Genomic DNA, 20,496 nt, shown 5'->3' with positions numbered 1-20,496 from the left:
TCATCCATCTATCCTCTCTCCTCCTGTCCCCCGTCCTCCTTATCTCTGTCTTCTCATCCTTCTGTCCCCGTCTTCTGTCCTTTTTCCCTCTCTCTCTCTCTCTCTCTCTCTCTCTCTCTCTCTCTCTCTCTCTCTCGCTCTCTCTCTCTGCATGTGTTTGACCAGAAGAACCTCTCCACTCTTGGTTCTGAGCCGTTCTACTCTTCCAATTCCCTGCTCAGATTTGTTTTTCTCACGTCAAAGCCCAGAGTAAAGGACCGGTGGAGGATTTTCTCCTTTGCACCCCGCAGGAGGGAATCTGGAGGCGACGTCAGTTACAGTTCAGACAAATGCAGCCTTCCCCTCGCAGTTCACAGAGAGTTCAGTTCGTTACCTTTGTTCCGTCCGCTTGTTTTCTGAGCTGGACTCAATCTTATTTATAAAGTTTTGTGTCTGAGCTGTCGGCTCTGACCCCGGTAAACAAACCCTGGGGAGATTGTTGTGAATGCAGCAGTGGAGACAGCGATCGGCCTCTAAAAAAAAACAGACTCTAAAGATATCTAAATGGCGGAGGGAGAGGACAGGACAGTGGTCGGCACCTCCTCACAGCGGACTCCTTCATGGCCTGACGAGTCCTGGGTTAGTGACTAAGTCCTCTTAATAACTCTACTAACTCTCCGAAAACAGACCAGCGCACAGTCTGTCGAGTGTCACATCCGAAGACTTTCGGGACAGTTTAAGATCAAACGATTGCAGTTTTGTTTTTATCTGTATTCGCATCAATAGTCTGAAAATATGTTAAGCTGTAACCAGAGTACACAAAAAGATCTTTGAAGACTTTTGTTGAAAAAAAGAATGCAAACATGTTGACTGTCTATCCCAGAAAGCACCTATTCTATTTGTGGCAAATATAAAACATTGTCTAAACGTGCTGCGTATTGTTGTTGGGTGTGTTTTTGAATATATGAAAATACATTCTAGTTTACTGAATTCTAACAAGTTAATTTTTCAATAAACTTACAACAAAATCACCACAATAAAAAGCACTTTAAAATTACGTCTCACTAACACAGTTTTTTTTAAACTTCTGCCCCTACTCCCCTCCACCCTCCTTCTACTCCGCCTCTTTTCTCGTCATGTGGGGCATCGTTATCCTCGCCGTCTTCCTCCTTCCTTGTGAATATACCCAGATTCAAATACCCAGATACAAAGAAGCTGAATAAATCCTGAACTTGGTTGTTGATGTTTGCTAGTGAACCACAGCTCAGTAGCCGAACATGAGAGGTCCCTTTTTCTTTTAATGCGGCGTGCAAATATACTTTCACGTTGAGGTGTGGGAGCACTGTACAAAAACGCATTCTTATATTCTAATTGATTTTCAGCTTTCCTATTAACGGAAAGCATCCACATGAGTTTTTGTTTTTCTTACTTCTTTCATGGGGATTTTAACATTGACCTTCTCAAACACTTTCACCAAATATATTGGGGTACCATATATGTTGCCTTTTGGCAGTTTGGCTATTGATAATGATTAATAATGATCAAAGATTGTTATTAATTATGTTATCGAACATTTTATCTGATCTGTATCAGATACCTCAGGGGCACCACCTATTTAACAGAAAATGAGAGCCAATTCAGTTATATCAGTCTCATGAGATTTACTAAACAGTTAATTAGGCATCTGAATTAATAATTAAATCAATGACAAATACCGGAATTAACAGTAAAGCTTGAAGGATTTTGGAGTTCTTGACACAGAAGAGGTCGACATTTCATTCACCTTTGTGCTCATTAATGAGACAGCAATTCTGATTCCCAAAATTATATTTTTATTTACAATGAAAACAAATAAAGCACAGATTCTAACTACCTATATACAGCTTGGTGTGTGTAGGTGTGTGTGTGTGTGTGTGTGTGTAGAGAGAGAGAAAGAGAGAGACGGGTGGAGGGAGTGTGCATGTGACATGTGGTGGAACTACAAAACAAGATGGCGGATCACGATAAACTCCATTCAGAATGGTGGTTATCAGAGAGCAGGAAGTCTGTCCTCGGTCTCCACCAGGTGCTGGAGGACAATAGAACATAGAAGCTCGTCTTTAGCGTTGCTTCCTGTGTGTCTCTGTTAAAGGAACATTTCTAAAATGAGTTGGTGTGATTTGTCTTGTAAAACGTCTGGAGTCGTCAGACGGTGTTCAGTTACTGTGTGATGTTGTCTTTGACGTGAAATGTGTAGGATTGTGAGTTAACAAGTTAGTAAAGCAGAGATTAGCATGCAGACCCTGTGTGTGTGTGTGTGTGTGTGTGTGCGTGTGTGTGTGTGTGTGTGTGTGTGTGTGTGTGTGGCAGAGCTAACGTTGGTTTACAGGTTGAAAACTACTGATATCATGATCAATAGAACTCAATCACTGTAATAGAATCAACACATCTTCATCAAAGTTAAACAGTTCTGTGCAGAGCATCGGGTTTAACTAATCTCAGGTATTTGCCCAGTCGTTTGTTACCACTTCCTTGAGTCCTTGAAGAAGGACTTTGGTTGTTGTCCAGGCTGGAGAGAAGCTGCTGGCTCCTGGAGCAGTTAGCACCTCCTGCTAACTGTGGTTGGCTGCGTTCAGCAGGAGGAGAAGATGAAGTTGATGATTCAGGAGAGTCTTTCTCTGCAGCGTCCTGGTTGTTCCCTTGTCCAGACCGGAGGAGCTGGTCGCTCGGGTCTGTGGTTGTTTTCCTGCTTGTTCAGGGAAAAACACAAAGAGGCTGTGTGAGGTGTCGTTTCCCAGGCCTCGTCCTGGAGAAACTGGTTGGTCTCCTCTGGTTGATGAGAGATCAGACACTTGGTGCTGGTCTCTGGATCCGGGGGAAGTTCTGACCCTCGTGGTCGGGTCAGAAGAGGAGTTGAAGCCTTCTGTTGCAGGCCTCTGCTGTTAGCAGGATGCTAACGCTGGGTGAGCTGCTGCCAGCAACTCATTCCGAGGTGTCGAATCCTGGGAGTCTCCACCAATCGGCGACTGGCTGAGTGCATGGGGTAGTCAGTGTCCCTGCAGGACCCCCTGCTGTGGAATGCTCAGTCACATTCCTGAGAGTCAGACATATTAAGATTGTCTTTCCTTAGAAATGAACCACTTTTTCTGCGGTCTTGTGAGAGAAAATAGTTTACCTGCTGCTCTGTCTGTGGCTTTCTGTTAGACGCAAAGCAAACAAAGAGAACCAGGGAAGGCTGTGGGCAGCGCCCTGGCCAGTCAGCGGCCTGCTGTCTGCCGACGTCACATTTAACAGCTATTGAGTTGGTACTAGAAAAGTACCTGATATCAGGTGTTAACATGTAATGGAAGAGCCTAAAGACCGAGTCGTGTTGAGTCGCGTCGCTGCCCGAAGCCCACTGACTTAATGTTGCTAATACTTCTTTTTTCTGATCCACCTCGGCAGGTCCTCTTCGGGTGGTCGTGCCCACGGAGTCCGTCTCCTCGTACCTGGGCGACACCGCTCTGCTGCGATGCGAAGTCTCCGGAGACCCCACGCCGGTCATCCGCTGGCAGAAGAACCGGGACGACCTTCCGCTGACCTTCGAGCCTGAATCTCGCCTCGCGGTGCTGCCGTCCGGCTCGCTACAGGTGAGCCGAGTCCAGCCTCCGGACTCGGCGACGTACCGCTGCCTGGCCGACAACCCCGGCAGCACCAGGACGGGGACGGACGCGGAGCTCCGGGTGCTCCCAGGTAACTGGACCTCAAACCAGGCGGGACTCAAACATGTCCAACTTGCCTGAGCACGGCTCGAGAGCAGCTGGCGGCGTAGTTGTTGCAGGTTATTAATTAACCAAAGTGTTGGTTGCATGTGGTTGTGTGTTGATCCAGTGGAGTGATTATTAGTCAGCTGACATGCTGCCTGCTTTTCATCGACTAAATCATACAAAAAAACCGAGCTGGTTTAGAAAGACCATATCCCTTTATTACAGCAACTTTTAAAACTGCTGTATATTCCAGTACTGCTGCAGGTTCTTTACTCCAGTACAGCTATAGGGAGTTTACTCGAGCACCAATGCTCTGTAGCTCCGACTAGTGGTGTATAGGAGCATGACAGTGAGCCGTACCTTCTACTCATTACTCATTATTCAGACGTTATATTTAGATTAAAATATGTTTCTGCTGCTGTGTATGGAGCGGTCAGACATTTCACTTTCTACTGGCGTCTACTTTGACTTTGTGTTACAATAATTTGCATTTAATGAAAATATTCTATATTGTTTGTCTTTGTGAATTCCTGCATGAGGCCACGGCAGATTGCTTTTTGCGTCCTTTGAAGATTTTCTATGTAAACTACTTCCGGTGCTGTACTCAGTGTGGTAAATGTTAGAGATACTTGTGGAGTCCACGTGGAGAAACAGCGGCACGCTCCACTGAAACCCGGTATCAGCAGCTTTTACTCAGCAGTGAGTTCCACTTTTTCCTGCAGTCATCGTTTTGTCAGGTAGTCATTTTTGCTCATTTCCTCCCCAGAGCCGCATGTCTCATTTAAACTTGAAATGTGATGTAATGAATATATACAATGTGGGATGTGATTTTAATAATGTGTCTGAGGGCTAAGAGGGGGGCAGTTCCTGCTCCGTCTGCAGGGAGTCAGTCAGCCTAGTCGCACCGGCCAATTATAGCAGAGCGTACTGCGTCCACCTCATCACTCTCTCCCTCTCCCCCCGGTTACGCGCCGCCGTGAGGCTGCGCTGCCGCTGCAGCTTGTTCCTGTGCTGGTTCACAGCAGGGGTTCCCCAGGGGGTCCAACACCAACCTTCAGCTGGATAAACGCCTGTACTCTGCATTTCAAAGTACTTCTGTTTATTCTCAGGAGGACTTATCTTCTGCCACTGCGCACATGCACGCACACACAGTCTTTGAGTGTTTGAGCACATTTCACCTCCTTTATACTCTTAAAGAATATGCATTGATACTATAAACTAATTTCTTTCAAGTAAAATGGAAGGTAGTTATACTTGATGAATGAAATTAAAAGTTATGACAGTCAAAGTTACTACACATAATTGACATAAAGTTGTTTAAATTGAAACTAATTAAAGAAATTAACAAAATATAAACTAATGATGAAAACAAAACTGGATACAAAGTAAATAAAGATTAAATTATTTTTAAGAAACTCATTGTTAAATATCATGGGTGAACCCAGGAATACACCTATATCCATACACACACACACACACACACACACACACACACACACACACACACACACACACACACACACACACACACACACACACACACACACACACACACACACCTTGTTGATATTTTAATTAATTTATAGTTTAATAATTTATACTTTATAAAAATATATTTACACTAAATAAATATGTTATATCTGAGTATACCCACATATACTTATATATACTTACATGCATACGCCATATTTCTAACTTAACATGCCTGCAAAGAGGTCGTCTCCGATTGTCAATAGTCACATCTTATAACTAGAACAGCGCTCAGGTAGCGTGCAGACCTTCGCCACCGCCACATCTGTTTGTGGAACAGAGTTAGCATCACTAGCATGATAGCCGTTACCTCATGTCGATGCTCACGAGGTAGTCCAGGTACTAACGTCACTGTGTGAGCTTGAGGTCATGAGGTGCCTCTCTCATCCACTTTCTATGGGACTTTTGTTCTGGAGTTTTTCATGATTTAATCGACCAAACGTTCCAAAATCTAATCAATCGCTCCTTGGATGATGACAAATCATCTCTGAAAATTTCATGCAATTCGCGTGAGTATTTTTTTGCAAAAAGTTGGCTACATACATGCATACATACATACATACATACATACATACATACCTACCTACCTACCTACCTACCTACCTACCTACCTACCTACCTACCTACCTACCTACCTACATACAAACCAATAAATAAATACATGCAGACAAGGACTTAACGTTCTCGGCCAACTTTGTTGGCGAAGGTACCAATCCTTCTGTATTCTCTTTATGTATTGCTCTAGACTTTTCTTTATACATCCTTTATACGTGCATGTCTTTAAACCCCTCTTTATACATCTTTTTATACATCTCTTTATAGATCTTAGAATATTTCTCTTCACGCTTCTCTTTTTACGTCTGCTTGTCAAACCAGTGTGAGGCTCACTCTGGTGGAGGCTGGAAAAACAATATTAATCACGGATGAAGTTTAAGCCTTTTTTCTCTTTAAATCCATCCTCTCCAGGCTTGATCATTTTGAGCCGCCTCCACTTTCGTGGATCAGACTTTTCCACGTCACGAAGGTGGTAAAGGTCCTGTACGCTCCACCCGGCAGATGATTCCACACGACGAGCTTCTCCTTTAATCCTCTTCATGTTTGTATCCCCTTTCGCTGCCTTCCATCCCAGTGAAGTTGTGGAGATCTCATCATCACACTTTAATGGCCCCCGCGGGTTTAAACATGGGATTGGGTGGTAAAACAAGAGAGTCAAAGGAGAGGGATTGTCAGACGGATCCATCGGATTCTGAGGTGCGCTGCGCTCTTTGAATGACCTCTGACCATAGTTTCTCCGACCGCAGCTCCTCCGACTGCAGACGGATCATACTTTATCAATCCCCTTGGAGGAATTCCTTCTTCACACTGACCCATCCTATTTCTACGATTTGAGTGGGCAGCCACATTAAGACATTTCGGGATGCATGGGGGTGGACGGCGGTGGCGGGGAGGGGGGTCAAAGGTCATGCTCAGGGATCCACAGTGGAGCCCTGTGGGAATCAAACCTGCGAACTTCCAATGACAAATCCACTTCTCGAGCCTCGAGGCCGCCTCTGCCTCGGAGATGTTCTCCTATTTAACAATATGATGCAATTTCTTTGCGTTTTATATTTCCTAACACAATGAAAGTGAACATTTCATGTAGAATTTCCATTCTGCTAAACAATGAATAAAATGAATAGACGCTGATTATGCGAGGAGAAGAAGCAGATCAAACTGTCCTGATATTAGTTGAATCAGAAGTAGAGATTAAAGAAATTATCTCTGGGATTAACAAAGTACTTTCAGTTCTATTCCTCGTGAATTAAAATTAAAACTACCAGCAGTCAAAAACGATTATTTCTACCTTTTTCTTTTGTTAAATATATATAAAAAAGTGAGCATAAGTGCTCATGTTGCCAGAAAAGTGTATTTATTTGTGAGTTCAATTAAAAAGGTTTCGGTCCGCATTTAAAGTTCAAGAGAGGAAATCTGCACCAGTTGGTGATCATTTTATATTGTTACACAAAACCTAAAGTAAAAGAAGAGATTGTGAGAAATAATTGCATTTTCCAAACCTCCAACAAGACTTTAACACCAGCTGTTTTGAGATTGAGACCTCTGATGTGGAGAAAATCTACTGAATGAGGAGTTTAATATTCCGCCGGTCAGCTCGGACCTCTGGTGGGCTTCAAAAGATGTTCCGAGCTTCAGCTCAGATGTGGCGATCCATCTCAGGAGTGACGACTGAAAGTCGAAAGTCCAACATCAGACTGCGTCAGAACCCCCGTGGGAAAGTGGAATCTGAATATCAGACTCTGGATTGTCCTGATTGGAAAGACGAGCCGTTCCATGTGGGCCCCCGACCCTGAGAACGTGGCTTCGTTGCTCCAGCTGAACAAGGACGTTTCGTTTTGAAATGTAAAGCCTCAAATACCACACTGACGGATGTGATCCTCTCAATTTATTCCTTCATACACATAAAATCTGACTTTTCACCGGAGTGAATTCATACAGACGCTCGGATTTGAATCATAAATCTCCGACACGCCGACGGAAACACAAGCAGCACTGCAGTGGTTCACTGTTACGGACGTGAGGAACGACTGAGGCGGTTTATTTATTTACAGAGGAACTAACCAGGTCCTTCAACAACAGGACAGAGCGGGGACGACGTAACATGAGGTCTGGTTTGTTGTGGAGAAGCAGGAGAAAACATCGATACATGCAGACATTTAAAGAGACGTGATGAGTACAGAGCAACAGACATTAGATCAGACATCGGCAGCTGATCACAGGGCTCACCGATCAGGATTTCTCGTCATGGCACCGACGCTTGGCGCCACGTTTCCTGTTTGCGCCCACTGGAATCGATGAGGGAATCATTTGCAGAATTGGAAAAAAATTATTCCAAGGAATTGAAACACTGGGAACCGGTTCTCAAATAGAAGCCGTTTTTGATTCCCATCCCAGCAATGACTTTAATTTTAATTAAGACTACAAGTTAAAAAAAAGACCATTAACATATCCACAAAAAAAGGTTGTTAGGAGCAAGGTGTGAGTTTTTACAAACTGCATACCATTGTGATTGGAGTTTTCCAGTGTAGAAACTGAAAAAATAGAATTGCTGAGAGACCGGTTCTCATTGGTTTTTCTTTATATAGAATGACGGGGGCTCAAGTGTTGTTTCTCCTGACATCAGTCGTCATGTTCATCAACAACGAGACCACGAGTCCTTCATGTGCACGGAGCAGATTAATTCCACAGACTCATCAGCGTGCCTCATAACGAACGCTTTTTGAATGAATGAATGAATGAATTTTATTTAGAACATGTATACACAAATGTGTACTTATTTGTACGTACAAAAGAAAGAAAAAGTAAAAAATTAAATAAAAATAAACATAGAGCCAGTACATAACAAAACACCGCACATTGTTCGACAAAGGAGTGGGAGGAAGTACAAAACTTTTTTAGTTTCCCACCACTGATTACCTGTTTTTTAGTTTGTACACAAATATCCTTATAATCATATAATACAGCTATATAAATATCTAGCATATTTACACTTCATAAGTAACTATATAAATATCTAATTACAAAAACAAAAATATACTAAATACATATCCTTATAAATATATATATATATACACACACACACACACACACACACACACACACACACACACACACACACACACACACACACACACACACACACACACACACACACACACACACACACACACACACACACACACACACACATTTATACACACACACACACATATATATATATATATATATATAAAAACAACTATCCACATAACTAAATATATCCCATATACTTAGTTACAATCCACACTAATCTATTTAGAAACTATTCTATTTCTAGAGACATACTTCCTCTTCTATAAACTTGTTCAAAAATATTTGTTTTTTAAAAGTGCTCTGACACAAGTTCACCTAAAGAATGAACAATCAGGGTGAGAGCTCACAGCTTTGTGTTGAGGCCGTGGAAGAGCTCCGCCATGTCCTATAAACTCTCAGACACTGTGGCCGTGCAGCTGCTGGGTGATAAAGATTCAGCTTGCATGGTTACAAGACAATGGCTAGAATCTGCTGAAAGCTGAAAAACAATCAAATGGATAAAGGTTGATTGTGTTTGACTGTGCGATAAACAGACGGTAGAGTTTACAAAATTCCGGGTTTTCTAATTATTAGGCTTCAAAATGCACAAATTCATAAGGTCTAAAAATAGAGTACAATGGGTGTCGCTCTAAAGTACCGCCCTCGTTGTGATGCGAGCTGTGTGTGTGTGTGTGTGTGTGTGTGTGTGTGTGTGTGTGTGTGTGTGTGTGTGTGTGTGTGTGTGTGTGTGATGTGCTGACGGCTGCGTTCATGTACGTGTCTGTGAAAACATTATGGGAGTCCTGCCGTCTCACAGTGATTATTTCTGTGATCCCTCACTTCGCTCTTTACTCACCAAAAGGCCAAAAGGATGGGGGGAAAAAAGAAAGAAGAAATGCAGTGTGGACAGTTTCTCTTTGTGTTTGCTTTTCTTTCATCACTCAGGTTTTCTGCTGATGAGTTTCTTCCCTGCTTCTGATTTCTGAGCTTTTGTTTCAAAATTCGAAGGTCAAACATCTCATTTGATGTGTGTATGGATGGACATTTTGTCACAATTGCAGTGACTGTAATATTGACACGCACGCACGCACGCACGCACACACACGCACACACAGACAGCTCACTCCCTGAGCTTGTCATCCCTGTGAAGACGTCAACATGTTGACACAAAAACACAGTACATGTGGAGATAACTGAGTAAAAAGTGTACAGACAGCTGACGGTTATGTGGACATTTATTACCTGTTATAAGCTTTACTGGAAGGTGTCACTCTCCATTGAATCGGAGGTCGTTTCCACTCATACGCACACCAAACGCAAGATAATAACAGTATGTCATCTACATATATGTACATTTTAGACGGAGATAATTGAGGCTGAATAAGAATCCAGCAGTGCTTCGTCTGCAAACTACCGTTGGTGATGCTTTGATTGATTGCAGTTGACAGCGTTAGTTGGATTTTATTTATAACAGAGTCAGTATATTTTTCTCAGCCTACTTTTGGTCATTTGACTGTGACAATCATCGTCTGCGGGTCACATGACAAAAGGAATCATCCGAGTTGTTCACGTTCATCTGGGACATGCTGCTGACAGCACACGGCACAGACCTGCCTGGAGACTTAAGTAAGGTTAAGGTTCCAGTTAGTCAAGTTAATTCTGGCTCTTAGTGAGGATAAAAAGATGTAATAATCATGTAAACGGTAACTCCTTCCAGCACCACCTTCAGCACTGGAAATGCATGTAACTTAATGTAATATCCCCTAAGGTTATGTAGACGAACTGTGTGTGTGTGTGTGTGTGTGTGTGTGTGTGTGTGTGTGTGTGTGTGTGTGTGTGTGTGTGTGTGTGTGTGTGTGTGTGTGTGTGTGTGTGTGTGTGTGTGTGTGTGTGTCAGCAGTACCACAGGGCTGGTGATGTAACTTCCTATCTCCTGATAGAAACTACAGTATGTAGTTGAGCTTGGAGGACATGTCAGCCCTCCGGCAAACCTGAGGGTGAATGCTACCTGACCGTGTGTGCGTGTGTGTGTGTATGTGTGTGTGTGTGTGTGTGTGTGCGTGTGTGTGTGTGTGTGTGTGTGTGTGTGCATGTGTGTGTGTGTGTGTTCGTCCTCAGGCCGTGGGTTACCTCAGATGAGATCTAATAGGAACAGTGAGCCTCAGAACTGGTTTTCACAGCAGCGCTGACAGTCTCCAGACACTGAGTGGCGATTAAAGACAAGCGCGGCAAACAGTCACTCGTTTGTCCACCAAAGGAAGAGAAACACACTCTTTCTTTCTTTTTGATTTGAACTGGTCAAGTATTTGGCCTCTAATCACTGATACAGTGTGGAAACACAGTTGAAATGCTCCTGATTGCCAGAGTCGCTGCAGTGCCGCAGCGACACTTGTGACAGAATCCAGCAGCGGTCGGCTTGAAACCCTCGACCCCTGTGCCTGAACTTTATGGGGATGTTTGCACTGGACCAACATTCTGCAGCCTGCAGCTTTGCAGCCTCTGCAGCCCCTTTTGTAGCGGCTCCTCTGCCGAAGCTCTGCAGCCCCTCTGTCCTGGCATTATGATGCTTTCACTTAATTTAATCTGGAGAAAGCCCACGCACACTAAAGGCTGGATTATGCTTTCCACAAGAATGCGACACGCAAAACACGTGAGAACACGTGTGGCTTTTGTACTTCACGTGGCCTCTGCTCCATCACTGCAGGGGGCAGTGCATTGCAAACACACATTTACCACACCACTAAACTAGAGTAGAAGAAGTTGACTTTGTAATTTGTCTGTTTCATGTTTCAGGAAAATATTAATTCTGTAGTGATCTAATAAGAAAAGGGCCATTTATATGAACTCCAACTGAATCAGCAGTCTCAGTGAAAACTCTAATGACTTGAACGGTCAACAATTGTACTATTTCTTCACTCACAAGCCATTTGAGGACAACTTTGGGGTTGTTATACATCTTTTATCCTGTTTGTAATTTCATGGACAGTGCGGCGTCTCTGCTCTTCCGCGATTACGCTGTCCTCTGGCAAACACCGGAATAACTAGCTGTGATGCTGCTGCTGCTTTCCGGGTCAACACATCCGCCTGTGGTTCACTCGCATGATGGAGGGACAGAGAACCTACCCGGGGGGCAGGAGGTTCAGGATCGGGGGGGGTATTGTTTGATGAGTGACGGGAGGAGGGGTCATGAGATGAGCTGCAGGAGAGGACATGCAGCGGCCATAACGTCACCGTGGACAGTGGACTTCGGTGCTCAGCCACAGAGTCTCTGCCCGGTGTTCACTGGCCAGTCGACATCAACACACAAACCTGGGATGAGTTTGAGTCATGACTGGTAGGACGAGCTTCATCACCAGGTGGAGTTCAGCCTGCCTGAGAGAAGTCGGACACGGTCTCTGCATTGACCAGTTGTGGTTATCTGACACCAGGTAAACTAACTCAGTCAGAATCTGTCAGGCCGCCCATCACCCGAAAAAGACCGTGACGTCATCCAACGTCAGATGAGGTTTTGGACGTGTTTCTCTGGGCCCTTCACTCCAGACCCGTCCACCTTGGACGTCCCTACCAGGAGCATGTGCTCTGGAAGGAAACGCACTAAGGGTTACTGGACTGTACAAGCCCTCCTGCTACGACCAGGCCACAGTCCAGGAAGAGTCAAAGAAAACCCGGAGAAACCACTACAAAAAGCCTAATCTGATTATTTAATCCATCAATGCTTACACTCAGTGATGCACGTTATTAATAAAGACTGAGTGAATATGACACATATACATAGTAAAAATAAACTATGGTCAGCACAATAACCCGTTTGTCTTCCAAAATAGCAATTCTCAGCTCTTTTATCTCTGAAACGCTTTTTCAGGGTTTTTTTTAAATGTTGAATGATTTTAGCACTTATACCCTGCATCCCTCTCTCACAAGTGAAAGCAATAATTTGCTTCACCTGAGGGTGAATTGGCAAACGGTTTGTGTACAGAAAGCGGCACCGTGTGGCCCAAATAGCAATTTTAAGTACTAAACTAATCCGTGCTTCATTTAGCTGGTGACAAAAATTAAAAGCTGGTGTCAAGTGGGTTTTAATTTGACATCTTGTAGTTCATCTTATTTACAGAGGCAGCAAGAGCAGCGACATGTTGTGATGTGATAGAATCACTTCTTTCTGTTTTGAAACGAGGAACGCACTGCGATACAAGGCATAATCTATTCCTCGTGAATTTGAGTCAATTACTATCTGATATTTTTCTATTAAATGTGTTTGAATGAGCTGTAAAACTTCTGTCCAGGTTTCCTCCCCTCCATGTTTTATTTTTAAATTTTTTTCCTTTAACCATTTACAATGTGGCGCAGGATCTCGCAGTGGCTCAGAGGTGTTTACCAACACAACACAACAAGAAGTTCTCTTGATTTATTCTAGGATTTTAGGTTTCTTTCTGTGTAAAGTTTGCATGTTCTTACTCCGGTCCTCTGGTTTCCTCCCACAATGCAAACGACATATGTGTTGGATGGATGGATGGATGGATGGATGGATGATGGATGGGTGGATGGGTGGATGGATGGATGGATGAACAGTCTTTCTGTTCTTTGAATAATAAGAATATTTGGATCTACATTCACATGAGGACGAGTAGGACCTGATACGCTACTTCACCTTCACACTTCTGTGTTTGCATTTTGCAAAAAAAAGCGTTTCTTGATATATCTAGAAGTGGAAGGATAACTAATGTTCCTATTCCTAGAATTACACGCATCAGACGTTCTCTCAGAGGAAAGCTGGAGCTGTGTGACCTCAGACGTTGACCTCTCTCAAGCAGCTTGCACTCGTGTTGAAGTGACGGCGTCTTTCACAACTTGATGAGTTCCGACCAGAAATATTCCATGGAAGGAAAATCTTATTCGCCCTCTTTTGGAAAAGGTCCAGACGCGGGCCTTTGGAGGTTCCCGTGTGCATGTAAATGTGCTGATTAGCTCTTCGGTCTGCCCTCAGAAACCACGACGTGGTGCAGCACCAAGGACGACAAGCACATCAGTGCTGCTCGCAGTGTGACTTATATCAGATGGGCACTAAATAATGCATCCTGGCTAGCATGGGCCAGCGGTCTTCAGCAGGAAACGTCCCAAAGAAATGGAAATCAGGCCGTCTGCTATTTCCTGCTCTCTGATTCTGCAGATGCGCGCGGTGTTCGCCCCTTCACGTGCGCGCATGATGTGGCGCTAATGCGGGAGACGCCACCTGTAGCAGATCCTGACGGCATCACAGTGTGACTGTGTGACTGCGATTGTTTCCGATAGTGTCACATTAGTGCTGATGTTCCTTCCTGCCTCACGGTCTCTCTCTGTCTCTCTCTCTCTCTCTTCTTCTCCCTTCAGAACCCGGACTGAATCGAAGCCTGCAGTTCCTACAGCGTCCGTCCAGAGTGACGGCTCTGCTGGGAACAGATGCCGTGCTGGAATGTTCCGCTTCGGGATACCCGACTCCCAGCATCCAGTGGAGGAGAGGAGAGGAGCTGATCAAGAGCTGGTCTGTGGCGTCACTCCGTCCCTTCACTTCACCCGTCAGCGCCCCTGCTGTAGTTCTCGGAGAGAAAGAGAAGCCGCAGCTTATTAGGGGGAGTTTTAGTGTGTTTGAGAAAGCTTGCTGCCTTGTACAGTAGCAATGATCCGTCCGCAGTCTTCATGTCAGGAGGAAATCTCTCCTTTGTGGCCTGTGTGTGTTCTGGTAGGTGATAGAGGAGAAACTCACAGCTGATGCACACAGGAGAAAGTCAGAGACATTCTGACCCTTGGGAGCAGGAAAAGTGAGAAACAAATATCTGATTACTACAGTCGCACTATAGAAGCTCCCCCGACAATATTAACCAATAATTATATATCATGTGGGACTTTACAGTCTGATGTTTTTACCAGCTGTCCTCATTTAGTCGTTGCATAACAGAAGAGATCTTTGAATTAGATTTTTCTGAATTTGAATTGCTCACTAATTAAATTAGTTGAGACTTTGAGTTCATTGCTGAGCTATCAGGTGATGGAGTGTCTCTTAACTCCAGCAGGGGAAATGCTGCTTTAAGTATCAAATAATACACGACGTTCCTTTTGTTTGACATGAGCTCGCACGCACAGAATCATGACAAGCGTTTCTGTCCGATTTCAATGTAGGAACAAGAAGTACTCTTTGCTGGCTGGAAGCAATCTGGTCATCAGGAGCGTGACGGATGACGACTCCAGCGTCTACAGCTGCACAGCCGCCAACAAGAACCACAACGTCACGGCGCAGGCCGAGCTCAGCGTGCTGGGTGAGTTCACACGGACGGCAAAGGACGTCGAAACCAGAACCTCACAGGTCCTTACAGGGGCGGAACTCGCAGAACACACACACACACACACACACACACACACACACACACACACACACACACACACACACACACACACACACACACACACACACACACACACACAGTCTGTCCTGAGTTCTCGGGTGAAAATAAAAGAATAAAACCATGTCACTCCTCAGAGCTCCTCAGGGATGCTCCAAAAAAAAAAAGAAAAAAGGAGCAGACTGGAAACTGTTAACGGCCTGACATCCTCCAAAAGGAGAAAAATATAAAAAAAAAAGACCCCAAAAAAAAAAAAAAGTCCCATTCCCGCGTCTCTGCAACACACTCTCTGGGACACGGATTCACATCCAGAATCAAATGCAGTCATGAAAATAAAAAACCGGAGCCGTCTGTTTGCTTCGGGAGGTTTTCATAAATAAAATATCTTTGTATTTATTGTCTGACTGCTCCAGTGCCGCTGCGGCTGGATTCAGTGATCTCAGTGATTTCAGACCCCCAGACAGCAGCCGGTTGTTCGCCTGCAAGCATTTACCCTAAAACCTTTTCTGATACAATCCTGTTCTCTTTACTTAAAGAGGAATCAACACACGAACCCAAGAGACACTGCTGTGGAAGCAGCAACAATCACCATTTGAAAAACACAATAACACATTCGGTCCAGGACTAAATGTATTTTGTGGAAAAGCCAAACAAAACCAAACAGAAATTTTTTTAATAAATGTGACTAACCACATCCTGAAAATTACACCTCCTGTTTTTTTAGTTACTTCTGGATTTAATCCTGAATGAGACGGTTACCAGTGATGTGATCAGTCTCAACAAACTTACTTTTAATGCCAACACTTTGGACATGAGCCTGTACCGACCACGTGAAAAGTCCAACCAGTGCAGCTCTTTAATGACAACTTGTGTGTAAAATGGAACGATAAGAAAGTGGGCTTGTCTTGTCCTTACTCAGCGTTACTCTTTAAACTGGTCTTTTTTTTCTTCTTTTTGTAAATAAATCTTCAGTCTCCATTCAGTTGACAGAGAAATCCGTCAGCAGGGACACTGCTGTGTTCGGCTTCGCCGTGATGTTCTTACAAATGGTTTTTGGTCTCCACCACCCCAACTGTCCCCTGAACGTCGTCCTAAAGGCTTCGGCTGTATTTCGATCACACAAGTTCCATTCATCCCTAAAATAATGAGACTGAAATGAAGGTTAGAGTTTTGTTGCGTTTCGCCGCGTGACCGTCTGAAACACGTGCGAACAGACTGTGAGGAAGCGTGTTCGTCCATGAAGTCCCCCCAACGTCTGACGAGCTGCTCTGAGCGCCCTCATGAAGGTCTGTGGTCCACTACTGGCCAAAATTTCTTTCTTCCCAAACACAAGTTGACAAAAAGGGTATTTTCAAAAGAGAACTAATCTGTGGCGGCAGCTGTTCAACGGGGCGCAGCAGCTTGTGTTCATCTTTGTGGACGAGTCATTCGTGAGACTTTTTTAATCAAAGCACCTTTGTCAGTGCTGCTTTCCCCACAAACCTGCCGCAGATTCCCCCCGAAAAACAAACCGAGAGGGCCACAGTCGCCACAAAGGAAAATAATCTACTTCTGTCAGTGTTAAGCTGCTTTGTGAAATTGGAAAAACACACCAGAAAATGTCCAGTTTGCAGAAAACTTTCATGTGACGGAAAGTTAGACGAGAAGGTCAAAGTTCACGCTGCATTTCGACAAGTCTGTTCTCTAAAGACCAATCGCATCCGTTTCATGTACCGGTGCACAAGTGACCGGCGCTTCGGCGTTATCATAACTACAGCTCCGTGGCTGTGAGGTGGCTCGGACAGAAGACAGTGAACTGGAGTTTCTCTTAATTTGTGGACAAACGCCTCGTGTGATGGTAGAACGAAAGCTGGTGGTTCAAAGTTTCTCAGATTTCCTCTATGAACAGTGATAACCACCAGTCGGGAAGTTTCACTCTCGTGATCCTCCAGGTAATGTTTGGGAAAGTATTTGGATCAAGAGGTCAATTTGAAATGTAAAGAGCTTGACAACGGTCATCAGCAGGACATGGAAACCTCACCGAGCCCAGGCGTGTCGACCGATAACTCTTGGATTATGTGGATTGTGTCGGTGGTGCATAAACATGATCAGCTGTTACTTCTGATAATAGTTTCCCGTGAGTAGACGAGTGTGTGAGATTGTGAATTACAGCTGCAAGTAATGATGATTTTGCTCATCGATTAATCTGCCAATTATTTTTGTGATCAATTGTTTTTTTTTTAAAGCAAACGTTTTTCTTTACCCTTTATTTACCAAGGTAAGTTAAGAACATGTCATGAGGGAAAAACACAAGAATTGTGAACCGCTCATGCGTCGTCACCAAGGACGTGTTCCCCCGCGCTGAATACAGAGCATTGTAGGAACTCAAAGGCAAACGACACATAGAGCAGAGGCGAGGTGTCAGATTAGATTAAATCCAGTCCAGACCGCCGAGTTACGAAATGCTGTCTTCTTGTTGCATTGTCAACTGCAATAGCTGCCATGAAAGGATAAGCAAAGGAATGGGCTTCTATCATATTCCAGTGTGGAAGAGAAAAAACAGCTCAAGTTTTTTTCTCGGAGGTCAAAAAAAAAAAAAAGAAAGAAAAGAAAAGGGAACAAAGAGCACAATAGCGACAATAATAAGTTTGCATACGACATTGATCTGCCGACTGTACAGCAGGATGACCGTATGAACAGTTTTTAACGCGAGCATGTAGCGTACTTACATACATGCGGTAGCAACAGTAGCATACCTTTGAACAGAGAATATTTTTGAAACATCTCCAGGTCCTCCGTCTGAGAACGGAGCCGAAACACTTTGTGTTTGAAGGCACTCACACTTCAAATCATATATTCATCGATGCAACAGGTGGCTGGTAGATTACAGCCACGTGCGGCTCATTGCTGCCACACCGTGGTAGCTGCTAGAACAGATTGGGGGGGAAATTTGACAACGGGCCGCTTAACTTGAAAATGTTTTTAACCAGTGCGGCAGTTGCGCCCACAGAGTCAAGGAGTCCGATGTTCCGGAGGCCATTATTTTATTAAAGTAAATCAAAACGAACACAAAACCTCACACAGACGCACTGCCTCTGTCTGGTGAGGCAGCACACCTGGTTCACATCAGGAGCTTCATCACCTCTCTGCCACAACCAACTGAACAATAACTAAATTAGTTGACAACCGTTCTAATATTCAATTTTAATCTATTAAAACATTTCATTGTTTCAGCCTTACTGTGGATGAAATATTACTTCATGTCTCATAGGTCAGTGAAAACAAACGTGTGCTTCTTTAGCGCAGGTTTATTTAAAGTAAAAGTGTTGCTTCACTTCCAGACTGATATGAATGCGTTTCAGTGATGAACCGTCAGCCGACGGTTGCATCTGGTTTTTTCTTAACAATCACAATTGTCCCTTGAATCTTTAAAGAGGCAGAGGACTGTATTTTTATTGTTATTATTTTTTATTTTTTTTGCAAGCGCAGAGTTGAAATCGAACAGAACCAGCTGTTGTTTGTTGGATTCTCCAGAGAAAATCTGCAAATTAACCTTGGGGTGTTTTCCGTCTCTCTCCAGCTGGGCCCTCCGCTCGTCTCTGTCCCTTTCATGCCTTTGTCTCTGTCCCCTCCGAGTCTTTCTGTCTGTTCCCAGCACATTGGTATTCTGTTTATAGTCCGCTCCCAACAGCCGCTGCCCGCACAAAAACCACATTGTATTCAGGATAATAAGCATCACAAGTTTGTGTTTACAGGAAGTCACGTCTGCGCTCTGAACTCAATCTCGCAGTCCTCACATCTGAACATGAGGAGACGATTTACAGTGCTCAGATTAAACTACCATCACTCCAAATGTGGATGAAAGACTAAATGGATCACATGTTAAAAAAAAAAAGAAAAAAGAAAAAATCTTGACTGCTTTCAGCTGCCCAGATATCATCAGTGATTTCTGTTTACTTCAGCAGAGCGAGGAAGATGTGAGAGGAGTTCTTCTGATTGAAGCACCACATCAACAAAATTAACCTGATTTGAATTCGTAACATATCAATGTCTCCAATAGGGATGTCCCGATCCGATCGGTACATATCGGATCGGGGCCGATATTAGTGATTTGTGAGTGATCGGGGGATCGGCAAATCCAGCCGATCATCCCGCCGATCTAAGAAAAAACAAAAAAGCGGTCCGCAACGTCACCTAATAACAACAACAATCACGAGTAGAAGCTCCGGTCGAGCTGCAGAAGCTAGAAGCAGGCGGAGCGGGGCCATAGACCTATAAAACTAGAGTTACAGTATATACAGTGGTTTATGTGTTTATGTGCAGAAGTCTACTTCTAAATTTCTATGTGGTCTGTCTTCTTCTGCTTTTTTATTGTGTTTGGTGAGTCACAGCGCCCCTAAAGGCCTGGCATGTGTACTACATGCCCTGAAGCCTCGTGTTGAGCCGTGTTCATAGTGAGGTGTGGACGTTTTTTTGGATGCATGCCAGGGAGAAAAAAGAAAAAAGTCGTGTGGATGTACCCTCAGTTTACAACAACTAATGAGAAAGAGAAGAATTTTGATTCAATAAGTGAGTTTTACAATAATTTCTAGCTAAACAAAGCTTCTGCCAATAGTGCTTTTAGCTTCAGACATCTTAGTCGCTCCAAAAATAGACTATTGAGTATATTTGCAATAGCAATGTGAGTATCGGATCGGGAAAGTATCGGTATCGGCCGACACTCAATTCTGAAAAATCGGATCGGTATCGGGGGTACAAAAGTGTGATCGGGACATCCCTAGTCTCCAATGTATGTGATGTGTGTTTATATATAGTATAGCACTATAACACACTAGTCTGAACTAATAAAACCTGTTGACATTGTTTAACTATGAAGTTAGAATTTCTCAAAGTGTTAAAAACAAATTGCAACATCATGATAAAACGTCCTTAAAAAGGTGCTTGAGTCTTTCACTTGTCCACCAAACAGTCTAAATACAATTCATTATATTATGTCACAAATAATTCTTTATTTTGGCTGCATCAAACTTCCACTTGTCAGTGCAGGGAACTACCGCGATCATTCACATTTTTCAGTTTTTCATGACGGGATCATCTGAAAAATGAAGCAGGAGCGTGTCTATTTAGTTCTACAGGCTTGTTTCACCGTTGATGCCACTTTCTGACTGAGCCAGCGTGCCATGAGCTCTACTTCTCAGTGTTATGTGGTTTAATTTTACAGCCTGAACACCGGTGACGCTCCGGGTGAGAAACCGCTGCTACCTGTCTGTCTGACGCAGGCGGAGCTGAAACACCATCTGGGC

General features: G+C 43.8%; 1 protein-coding gene across 1 annotated transcript in view; it reads left to right on the top strand.

Moving 5' to 3' along the window:
- The window catches only part of dcc (DCC netrin 1 receptor), a gene marked incomplete at both ends in the record, with an annotated part of 276,203 nt that overhangs the window by 100,509 nt on the left and 155,198 nt on the right, over positions 1-20,496 (top strand). Inside the window, 3 exon segments of the mRNA XM_080477036.1 lie at positions 3,403-3,690; positions 14,208-14,358; positions 14,994-15,130. Coding sequence (XP_080333162.1) covers positions 3,403-3,690; positions 14,208-14,358; positions 14,994-15,130 — 576 coding nt within the window.

Source organism: Lipophrys pholis, assembly GCF_963383615.2.
Source record: "Lipophrys pholis genome assembly, chromosome: 12".
Classification (NCBI taxonomy): Eukaryota; Metazoa; Chordata; class Actinopteri; order Blenniiformes; family Blenniidae; genus Lipophrys; species Lipophrys pholis.
Note: the sequence above shows the minus strand (reverse complement) of the source record. Positions and strands in the feature narration are given on the sequence as shown.